We start from the raw sequence: 12,097 nt of genomic DNA on the forward strand, positions 1-12,097 counted from the left end.
AGGGCATCTTTGTATTCAAAGCTAAAGCCCATGCATTCCGAACACAATAAATGGAAATACTGCTTGCAGGAGCTACTGCAAAATGCTACCAGATAATCACAGCGCAGAAAGAACCTTCAATGGAAACAGCAACAGTGAAATCAGCTGCACATTTCCCTGAACTCCTCGCTCCTCTGCCACAGTCACTGATATGGTATTATACCAACTTTAGTGGCATTTCTAAACTACTCAGCTACTCAACAGTCCCTGCACGGAGGTGACAGATCTTAAAATTAATTCTGTTCTACGAGAGTTAAACCAGTGCAAAATCCTGGTGTTTAAAGTGATACACGGATGTGTCTGTTGTAATGAGCAAGCGACAAGACGAGAGAAAACAGCCTCAAGTTGTGGAGGTTTAGATTGGATATTAGGAAGTAAAATCTTCATGGAAAGGGTTGTCAGGCATTGGAACAGGCTGCCCAGGGATGTGGTGGAGTCACCATCCCTGGAGGGGTTTAAAAGATGCATAGATGAGATTCTTAGGGACATGGTTTAGTGCTTGAGTTAGGTTATGGTTGGGCTCGATGACCCTGAGGATCTCTTCCAAATGAAGTGATTCTGTGATTCCCATACGCTGTTGTAACTGTGGGGTGAGAGGGGACACAGCCCAGCCCTGAAGAGGAAACACCCACCTCACCCAGCACTCCGGCAGGTAAAAGACTCAGAAAAGGCAAACTTGCTCCATGATATACCCAAAACTGAGGGACTTGGCACCCATAGGTCTCATACCCCAGGTAACTAGTCTAACCATAAAGGTTAGAACGGGTTCTCCATCCTCTCCTGTTTGATTTGAGGGAACATTCCAGGAATAGAAGAGGATGGGAAATGCAGAAGGGACTGAAAGTTTTGTGACTGGGACAAAGTCCCATCAGAACTTGGAAGGGTTAAGGAGGAAGATCTCAAAGCTCTGTAGGACTAGATGCTTCAGACCTCAACTGATGGGGTTGACTCTGTCAAGTTCAGGACACAGACTCTCTGATAGAGCAGCATGTTGAAGTAGCTCCTAGTTCAAGAGTCAGGAAATAAGGAAAGTTGGCCAAATTATAAGGTGTTCTACAGTTCAAGATACTTTAAAAAGATTTTTGAAGCATCACTGGTAAACGAGAACAATTTATCCACATCAATTTCAATGAAATATTAATGTTGCTGACACCACACCATTTTATACTGATACAGTACTTTCTACTGCTTCAGTGACTGACAATACTATGTTGGCATTAAACAAAATAAGACATTCTTTTGGATAACTGGTAACAGGAGAGGTATCAAGAAGGGTTATCAGTGCAGGTAAAGGAATGGTTTGCCACCCAAGTGTCACTGGATGCCAGATAACAGGCTCTGAATCATTATTTATAGCCCTAAAAACATCTGCTGCCTTCAGACGTTCCAGGATAAAAACACAGCACTTCCCTCAAAACTGGTGACCCTGGCGAGACTCAGGATCCAAGAAAGAACTGCACAATTTTACACAATACCAATTATTAAGTGGCGTATTTTTAAAAGGTGACTTCAGACAAACCCAAGAACATAGTGATCCACAAGTGCAAGCGGAGAGGACAAACTCTCCAAGGAAGCACGCTGGCCAAATTCTTGGAAACACCCACAGAACACGCTGATCCTTTATCTCGCATAAGGGTCTGGAGAGCTGCTCACCTTCATCGGCGGGTATTTATGGTAAGGAGCTGCCCCTGTGGCCAGTTCGATAGCGGTGATCCCAAAGCTCCAGATGTCTGCCTTGAAATCGTATCCTCTGACCTGAAAAACATGAAAGGATCTTAGCGTGTGTCTCCCGGTAGCCTATGCTACAATCCATTTTTTTAGCATATTACACGTCCTTTCTCCCTTTCCTCTTGAGTTCAGAAAGACCAACACTACAGCTTTCAAGAGATGGAGAGGACACTTCACCCGGTTCCTCATACCTTCAAAGAGGTGTTTTAGAAACCATAATCTGATGAAAATGATGGTTGTGGACTGTACAACAGTGACTGCTCTGCCATAAACCTCTCCACGCGTGAAACAAAGAGGCATTGGGTTAACCCAGGCTCTGACTTCTACACAAAGACACAGAGAGTCATTAAACAGCCTAATGAAACTCTCCTATTTAATAGATGGACGGTTATATCCTCGGGACATATGCCTCCCTACACTTTTACTCAACCGCTTAATCAATCTGACTGCAAACATGCTCAATCTTGAAACTTTGGTCCACACCAGCTCAGTAAAAAGCCCCTGGTTCCTGTCTTCAGACTAATCTTTCTCTCCACTAATTAATAGTAGCTTCTGCGCTTGACATTAAACACAGGCTTGTTGAGGAAAATTTATAGCGTTTGCTTCCTCTCATGCACAGGAAAAAATATTTCATACGCCAAAGCGGTTACTTCCTTGCTATCATTAGGTAATATTTTGGCACTTGCTTTCTCTGCTGCAGGGGAGAGACATTATGTACTAATTTCAACAGCGGTTACAAAAATCAAAGCATTTTGGCTGCTTGGAATGGTTTGTATTTCTTCTCGCTAGACGATGGAAAAATGAATATTGAATCAGAGCAAAGCTAATAGGGCTATTGTGTTCAGCTAACCTAGCGAGCTTCAGAAAGATACTCATTGTGAGGAAGCCAAAAACGTTTCCCAAACTACCTTTAAGGTGATCTTGAATTTTGGCAAACAAACAAAAAACCTTCTTGCACTATTTGTTGTATAGTACTAGACTTGAACTGAATTTCATGATATATCTTGCACTAATTTCATCAGCTCTGCAGGTTTTCATGAGCCTTAAAGGTCTAAGAAGCTTCTTGAAGCATCGCGGTTTATGGACACCATGACTAGGAACAGATTTTGAGTCATTTAACTAAAGCCCAGATATAACTTAAAAGAACACAGTGCAGGAAAAATATGGTGTAAGCATTTGGGTTCTGCACCCCCTCCTCCCAGTTTTTAGGTTTTGATAATAACTTTGGGACATTCTTTAGCTTTATATTTCAGTTAATCTTGAAGCACATTAATACACTGTCCAGTTTCCCATTCCCCACTGGGGTTTTAAGTGTTTAGTGGAGTTTTTTCTAATTTTCTCATATAATCCTGCTTGCAAATGAAAAGCATAACTTGAGAGCCCTCTAGAGCAGCACACCAGGTTTTCTTTGCCATAAATCCATCAAGCGAACACATATTAAAAGACAATGCCAAGCTATCACGTAGTAACATCCTAAAGGAACTTAACGATGCTGAAAGCAAACCAGATGGAGCTGGGTCGATAAGGTCTTCGTATGGAAGTCTAAACTACAGCAACCCCTGCATCCTTTCTCCTGGGCTGGATTTATCGGCCCAGAGTGACACCTGCTGGAAGCCAGCACAGGGATGTACATGGACGCCGAAGGATTTCACATCAGCATCCAAAACTCCAGCCTCACCTCATATTTGCACCAAGTCAGATGCGCACAGCCCCTGTGCAACTGTTGGACACCATAAAGTCTCTTTCAGAAACACAACTGTTGCACCAAGAACCTCCCGTTTGTCACTAAAAAAATTCATTTCCCCTTTTAGCACCTTCTTTAAGAACTTTTTTTCACACCCCCTGTTGTCCTGCAGCCTGGAGCAGCATCATTAGGTCCTGGTCAGCTCCATGAGTCCTGTGCCCCAGGAAAGGACACAAGGCACAGAAAAGGGACAAACTTGGTGTAGAGTCTTGAATCTGGGCAGGAACAACCCCAGGTTCCAGTATAAGTTGGGGAATGACCTATTAGAGAGCAGTGTAGGGGAAAAGGACCTGGGGGTCCCGGGGCCAGCAGGATGACCATGAGCCAGCACTGGGCCCTTGTGGCCAGGAAGGCCAATGGTACCTGGGGTGGATTAGAAGGGGGTGGTCAGTAGGTCAGAGAGGTTCTCCTGCCCCTCTACTCCGCCCTGGGGAGACCACATCTGGAATATTGTGTCCAGTTGTGGCCCCTCAGTTCCAGAAGGACAGGGAACTGCTGGAGAGAGTCCAGCGCAGCCACCAAGATGCTGAAGGGAGTGGAGCATCTCCCGTGTGAGGAAAGGCTGAGGGAGCTGGGGCTCTGGAGCTGGAGGAGACTGAGAGGTGACCTCATTAATGTTTGCAGATATATAAAGAGTGAGTGTCAGGAGGATGGGGTCAGGCTCTTCTCGGTGACAATCAATGATAGGACAAGGGGTAACGGGTACAAACTGGAACACAAGAGGTTCCACTTAAATTTGAGAAGAAACTTCTTCTCAGTGAGGGTGCCAGAGCCTGGCCCAGGCTGCCCAGGGAGGTTGTGGAGTCTCCTTCTCTGCAGACATTCAAACCCGCCTGGACACCTTCCTGTGGAACCTCAGCTGGGTGTTCCTGCTCCATGGGGGGATTGCACTGGATGAGCTTTCCAGGTCCCTTCCAATCCCTGACATTCTGGGATTCTGTGAACCTTATTCTAGTTTTGGAAACAGTACTCCTCTTTTTTTTTTAATTTTTAAATCAAAAGATCCAGAGTATATGGCAATAGAGCAGCTCAGAAGTTCACAAAGCCTAGTCCTGACTTGGGGAATGTGTTTTGTACCCTACGGCGTTAGATTTGCACTTGAGGAGGTTGCATGAGCGCACCAGGCTCTCAAAGCCACCATGGGAGCCACTCAACAGGCCAAATAGCAAAAAAGCCTTTCATCAATACTATATTTAAACTACTCCAAAATTATCTTGGTTCCTCAGAAAGTTTTAGATAAAGGAAAAAAAAACCAAACATTCAAGTTTTACAATTGCTGTACTTCATTTTATATATATATGAAATGAATATATATATATATGCTTGTGGCACTGAACTTCGACACAAAAGACAGCTGCTGCAAAACGCCTTGTTGGGACTGTAACAACTCGCCACTCTGACATGTTGCAATACCCCAAATTCTTATATTTGCAAATGCAGATAAGCACACTATTGAGCTGTACATATGCACATCTACCACGTGTGAAACTACTTATATTCTACCTCACTTTTAGGCAAGAGGGAGGGGCAGATTAAGCTTCCTTATTCAACAGCTGAGCTGTCTCATTCTCACCTTTGGTAGGAGCCTCAAGAGAAGGAAAACAGCTAAAACCTACCGAACACTTGAATCCTCCCCAATACAAACCTGACCACAATGGGCAAATCAAAGACAATCCTGTGGTTTTCAACTGTTACAGGATGCCAAATTATTATCTAGTTTGAAGTAAATACAGCCATTCCTGACACCAGGGAATCCCAGGTGGGAGGACAGTAGGTAAAACAATTCACCTGCTCCATCACTTCTGGTGCCATCCAGCAAGGTGTGCCCACAAAAGTTTTCCTGACTTTATTTCTGGTAATGTCACCACCAGTGGCCAGAAATGCACTGACGCCGAAGTCTGAAACGAAAACAAAAAGATTTTTATTAAGAACACATCCTGAGCAAACTGAAGGCTTTGTCCCCCCACCTTCCCCTTCATATTCCCAGCCATCTATTAAGCAGTTACACATGAGGAGTTTCCTAATGAACGAAGAATGATCAACAGTTCACTAAGAGTGCTGGTACACGAATGGTCTGGAGTTCAGCGTTCAATTACCAGAGCTCTCAGCGCTGGCCGGCACAGAGGAAAATTCCACTCTCCATCACAGCCCACTGGCCACATTACAGCCCCAGCAGACCTGCCGCTGACAGCCAGAGCTTTATCTACACACATAACAAGCCATAAATGAACTTCAATTAGCGCCCTGTTAATATTTGCAACAAGGAAGCCAGGCACATAAAAAGTGACTTTCTAACACTTCGCTGTCCTAACTACACCCTGGAGGTACCAGCCCCTTATTCTGGATGTTTAATTACCAGAATATGTTGTGCTCGGTAATCTTCCATCGCTGAGATGCTCAGTGCTTTAACAGAGCTTGGAGCAGTTCCCAACACACAGCAGTGTTACCAAACCAAAGAGCAGCTTTACAGAGAGGGATTCGCGCTCTGCACAGCATCACCCCCACCCAAAACAGCTTCCACGGGATGAAGGATGCTCAAGGATGCCCCACACACTCTGTGGCAATTGTATTATTTAAAGCAAATCATTCCTTTACATAGAAACTATGCTTTCAAACATAACAGAGATGGTTTATGCAATTAAGAATGACATGGAAAAGAGGATCTGTGAACAGCAGCGGTATAGCAATGGGTTATGGTGTGTTCTGAGAACAACATCACAAAAGATTGGGCAACCAAGTATGGTAGACTTTCCTTGGAGGAAAAAAAGCAAAATATATCAGGTGACACGGGAACTATGAATAGAAAACTATTTCTTCCCAATTTGCATCAAGCTACACTGCTTATGTGTTGCAGAATTATAGACCTGCAATGGGTCATTCTCCATAATTCCATTTCATCCACACATCTGACCATACAAGCAATCAAAACATCAAATTTTGGTTTTGAGATTGGTGACAGGCTTGGAAGATACATCTCTGACATTCGAGGGCTATTTCACATAAAACCAACACATTATTGATCACAACTGGTCTGGAACTTCTCGAAACTCAGCTGACATAGTTAAGTGTAAAAGCAAAAGACTTATCAGAGGAGCCATGGATTAACTTAAAGATGTTGTCCAAACTGAGGAATCCACCGCAACAAATATCCCCCTGTATGATTTCCAAGCAACGGCACCCACGTGAGGACACCCCAAGCTTCCTCTGCATAACACAGGCAGCGCAATGAGCCCCTCTTCAGTCCATCATTTGAGAAACACCACGGCAATAATCACTCCAAGAACACTGTGGTGAGAACTTCCAGCTCGCTTAGGTCAGAGTGGTCCAAGGACAGGAACTCTGTGCTCACTACAATACTGGACATGGATAACCGAAAGGTGACGCTAAAGAAAGCTGTATTGAAATCCCAGGGCTAAAACAAGCACTAGCAAATAGCTTTTCATTAGGGTTCAGCTTCTTCCAGATGCACTGTCCTGTTCTCTATCCTGTTCCCGGAGACATCGTATTTTCCCACTAACATGGAAATTTTAGCACGTTTAGATGGATCACTATTCCCGTCAGCCCTATAATCTGTATTTTTCTGGAAAGCCACTTTTTGCAACACAGATTGTGCTTTGAGATCTTCCACCATCCCTGCTTTTCTCAGAAAACAGAACGACCTTCCTAATAAGTTCAGAGTAAAATTACTTGCGCTTTACCGCTCATTACAGGACATCTTGTATCATCTATTGTTCTAAACACAAGAGCAATTAGAAGTTCTTTTAAATAAGAGCACACTAATAGAAACTTGTCCAAGTGCCATCAGCATTTTCTTGCGATGCGCTGTATTTGAACTTGTGTATATTGTTTTACCTCAAGTTTCCATGCAGTCATTTGGAGGGTAAAGGAAATGCCATTCCAAGTAAACGCATTCCCGCAGTAAAAACACAAGTCCTTTACGCAGCATCTCACATCAAATGCAAGTTTAGAAATTCTAGTTGGAAAGCTTAAAACAAAATTAAACTGTATTCTGTTACATAGTTGATCTAGTCAATGTTTTCCCAATCAATTTCCCTCATTTCAAGTGTGTTAAAACAGGAGCAACCAGCCTGAGCTGCTCAGCTGGAAGGGAAGACTCTGAAACCATCTTCTTAAATATCATCTTAGTAACTTCATCCAAGTCCTAACTATTAAGATGATAATGTGCCTGCTCTCAAGAAATATCTATAAAGCAATAAAATAAGATCACAACCACAAGTTAGGGCTCAATTCTTATTTCTGAGCTGCGGGTACAACCCGCATCCCATTCTCTCCACCACTGTCAACCACCCTCAGAAAGGCTAAAACAGAACCAGGTTATTGCAAATTAACTCTAGAAAATGGGAAACCTCATGAAATTCAGGAGGTACGAGAGCTCACAAGGGTTTACATTTGTACTCTTGTTTGCCAGTTTGTACTTTGTATTGGCTGGAAAGCGCCGCATTGATCACCAGAACCAGGGAGGAACTGGAAATGCTCAGTCCTGGGTTGCCATACCAGTAACCACCACTGCTGGGAATCCAACGACTGTCAGATACTCTAAAGGAGCCCAAAATCTGCGGATTTCCAGCAGTCTGCTGGCAAATAAGAGTCTGCAGGATGTCTGGATGCAAGTGGTAGGATCATTGCTTTTAAATCATTTTTCTGAAGCAATGTAGGAAAGATTCATCAGCTGGACCTGTTTCAGTGATAAAAAGAAAATCTCCAGATGCTCGTACCACAGCAAAACCAATCCAGAATAGGAATAATCCTGTTGATGCAGGTTTTGCACTAAACGGGGCCAATTTCATCCTTTTCCGTAGAAACATCACGTGTTGCAAACCACATTCCCTACAAAATACGCTATAGTGGCAATGATGTTGCAGAATGAAGTGTTTGAAAAAGCTCGGTGTTAGGCAACAATTCCTGCTGCTAAGGTTGCCCAATTTGAAAATCATTCTGCTCACTCAAGAAATGCAAAAGCTAAAAGGAATATCTTCTCTTATTATTCTGGGTTGCAGAAACAAAGATCTAAACAACTCGCCAACACAAGAACACTGGGGAAGGACCACATCGCATCGGGAACCATTGCGGCTGGTACGTCAGGAAGAGAAATTTCTACAGTATTGTAATCAGATTGTTTAATCCAAATCTAGAGGTCAAACATGGAAAATCATCTCTCCTTGGCCATTTCAAAGGCCACTGACATCAAAGAGGTTCCTACAGAGTCTGATGGGTTGGGTTCAGACTCTAAAGCAGGAGTTCCCAACTTCAGAGGGCAGGAGCACAAAACACCCCTGAGTTGGACACTGGGGAGGCCAAACCTCAAATCCTGGGGTCAGTTTTGGACCCCTCAAGACAAGTAGGACCTTGAGGTGCTGGAGTGAGTGGAGAGAAGGGAACAGAGCTGGTGAGGGGCTGGAGCCCAAGTGTGATGGGAGCAGCTGAGGGACCTGGGGGGTTCAGCTGGAGAACAGGAGCTGAGGGGAGACCTTCTGATCTCTGAACTGCCTGAAAGGAGCTTGGAGCATGGAGGGGGTTGGTCTCTTCTCCCAAGGAACAAGAGATAGAACAAGAGGAAATGGCCTCAAGTTGTGCCAGGGGAAGGTTAAGATTGGGTATTAGGAAAAATTTCTTAACAGAAAGGGCTGTTGGGCACTAGAACAGGCTGCCCAGGGCAGTGGTGGAGTCACCATCCCTGGAGGGGTTTAAGAGACATGTAGATGAGGTTCTTAGGGACATGGTTTAGTGCCAGTGTTGGGGTAACAGTTGGACACAATGATCTTGAGAATCTATTCCAACCAAAACGATTCTATGATTCTAATAAACCCATCTTGACATGAGACCTTTCAGAGCCCTTTTTAAACTTGAGTAGCTGATATATTATTCCCCCTCAAGCAAAAATAAAGGTATTTCAGAAGACAGCACTTGCTATATTCCTCACTGGTCACCTTCCTCCTTCAGATGTTCACCATCAGAAAAATATCTGTAGTTGTAGTTGGTGTATTTCTGCAAACCTCCCAGCTTACAGAGCACTGAAGATGAATAAAGTCTGGCAAGAAAAGGAGGAACATGGTGCTAAACAACAATTCTGTGCTGAGAACGCAGTGGGAGACACCAGAGAAAAGGAACTTTAGTGAAGAATAACGATCAAAAACTTATTTCCTTGGAAAACTATATGGTTATTCAGTAGTACTGGAGCTACAAATACGCAGTTGCTCTACCAAATTCTCATTTGGATCTCCCGTTAGAGCTCTACAGTCACATATTTCTAATCAATTCATATGCAGAACATCAGTTTTCTTTTGACACGCATCACAAGTTTAGCCTTTCCGCAATAAAGTTAATGCACATAAAAGATGGATGAAATTCCTTTACCGACTAAACAAAGATCACATTTAAAACCAAGCCCCAACAGCACGCTAATAGAGATGCACAAAGTAACTTCAGGATGCCAAAGGTGGTTGCTGCACACGGTCTGGTCCTAGGAAAATTTCACAAGCTGTTTCAACAACCCAACAGAGCAACATCTCTTCGGGAAACGCAGATATTACAAGCGACACGAAGAGCAAGTTACTTCACATCATGCTGCTGCAGGGGAGGCACCAAAACTCCCCATCAACCACAGAGAAAATTGGGTTTGCCTATCTTTTTAAAGGGAGAAGATCAGACGTCCCCTGATATAACTCAGCTTGAGTCAGGCGTGCATTAGGCGCTCCTCTCCTTATTATAAATGTGTGTCTTGCCCCTTTTTAAAGCAATTTAATATCCCAAAGTTAAGAGTTTCCTATGGGAAAGTGGGAGAATGAGTGCGCCCGCATCACAGCTCGATGTTTATGCAGAGTGCTATTTTAGTACAATGAATTAAGAGCACTCAGGAACACAGCGAACCGGTGACAAGCTGGCATGGATTTGTGGAAAGTTACACAAATTCAGTTACACAAGTTTTTGCCTGGCCTTAACTATCCCCATTTTATAAATAGATAAAGCGAGAGGGGTTGGGCAATTTGCCCAGTATCAATTAGCAAGTCCTGAACGACTTTGTGAAATCTCAAATCTACTTCAAGCACTTGGCAAGGCGAGCAGGCCGGGACCCGGCGAGCGCCACTCACAGCACGCGTTAATATTCCCGACCGGTTTTAAAACCTGAAGATATTCATGTTATTGTTTTTACAACAGAAAAAAAACAACACACATGGGGAGGGACATGTACCTTTCAGGCTTGGGTAGGCCCTTGTTTCTTCACATTCAATCATGGTGGCGTGGGTGACATTATTAATATCCAAGTGGATAAAATCAGGGGAGGAAGAAAAGACTTAGACCAGTCTCAGTAGGATGCTCATGTTGTGCTATGGATGGAGATGGTTCATACCAAGCAAGTCTTGTGTACCCTGGGAGAGCTCCTCTCAACCTCTCCCATCCCTTCCCAGTCTATCAAGACACTCATTTCATTTCACAATAATTTATAGGGCTGGCACAGTTAAATAAACCAAAGAATATTAAGCCTTGCTTACTGTGAGACGTCGTCTCTGGGTTCATGCAGCAATATTAGTGCCAAGGCAGTTTGTGCTGATAAAGAGTTTTTACCCATGCGGCTTTGAGACTCCAGGGAACCAGTAAATGTCAGGGCAAAGAGGTTTTATGCTCTGATTAAATTAAAAAACACAATAATTCCCATGGCGAGGCTGGAACACAAAAGAACGCGGCTATCTCAATTTACATTGCAACCACCATCGGCACGGCCCACAACAATGGTATCTGGGAAAGAGTCCTGCTCTCTCCAGAGGAAAGATTAATTCAGTGTGCAGGAGAACACTCCAAACTGAGAAAGCGATACTCTCTGAATGGTAACAGGCTCCAAAAAGTCAGTGCCAAGCCACAAGGCTCAAACCAGTGCCCTTGGGGAAAAAATAAAATAAAAGATGTTAAGATAGAAGCAAACAGCCTCGGTTTAGGTCTAACTGGTTAGCTTGATCTGTTAAAGGTCATTTTATGCCTTGGTTTAGTGAATGCACATTTTGAAAGCAAAAGGAGCTACACAGTTAAAAATAGAGTAAAAAGACATGAGCAAAAACACCGAATCAAGGGAACAGAGTGCACTATCAGCAAGTTTGCTGATGATACCAAGCTGGGAGGAGTGGCTGACACTGGAAGCTGTGCTGCCATCCAGAGACCTGGACAGGTTGGAGAGTTGGGCCCCAGGAAAAATTCTATGAAATATAACAAGGGCAAGTGTAGAATCTTGAATCTGGGCAGGAACAACCCCAGGTTCCAGTCTAAGTTGGGGAATGACCTATTAGAGAGCAGTGTAGGGGAAAGGGACCTGGGGGCAGCAGGGTGACCATGAGCCAGCACTGGGCCCTTTTGGCCAGGAAGGCCAATGGTACCTGGGGTGGATTAGAAGGGGGGTGGTCAGTAGGTCAGAGAGGTTCTCCTGCCCCTCTACTCTGCCCTGGGGAGACCACACCTGGAATATTGTGTCCAGTTGTGGCCCCTCAGCTCCAGAAGGGCAGGGAACTGCTGGAGAGAGTCCAGCACAGGGCAACAAAGATGCTGAAGGGAGTGGAGCATCTCCCGTGTGAGGAAAGG

The 12,097-nt window shown here is 44.1% G+C and overlaps 1 protein-coding gene across 2 annotated transcripts in view; it reads right to left on the reverse strand.

The window, feature by feature from the left end:
• Window positions 1-12,097, reverse strand: part of OXSR1 (oxidative stress responsive kinase 1) — a 101,835-nt gene that overhangs the window by 22,960 nt on the left and 66,778 nt on the right. For both annotated transcript variants that reach the window (XM_065830651.2, XM_071805359.1), the window contains exons 6-7: window positions 5,300-5,409; window positions 1,693-1,794 (exon numbers count right to left, since the gene is read on the reverse strand). In XM_065830651.2, the coding sequence (XP_065686723.1) occupies window positions 1,693-1,794; window positions 5,300-5,409 (212 nt within the window). The remainder of the gene's footprint in view (window positions 1-1,692; window positions 1,795-5,299; window positions 5,410-12,097) is intronic.

Source organism: Patagioenas fasciata, chromosome 2 (assembly GCF_037038585.1).
Source record: "Patagioenas fasciata isolate bPatFas1 chromosome 2, bPatFas1.hap1, whole genome shotgun sequence".
Classification (NCBI taxonomy): domain Eukaryota; kingdom Metazoa; phylum Chordata; class Aves; order Columbiformes; family Columbidae; genus Patagioenas; species Patagioenas fasciata.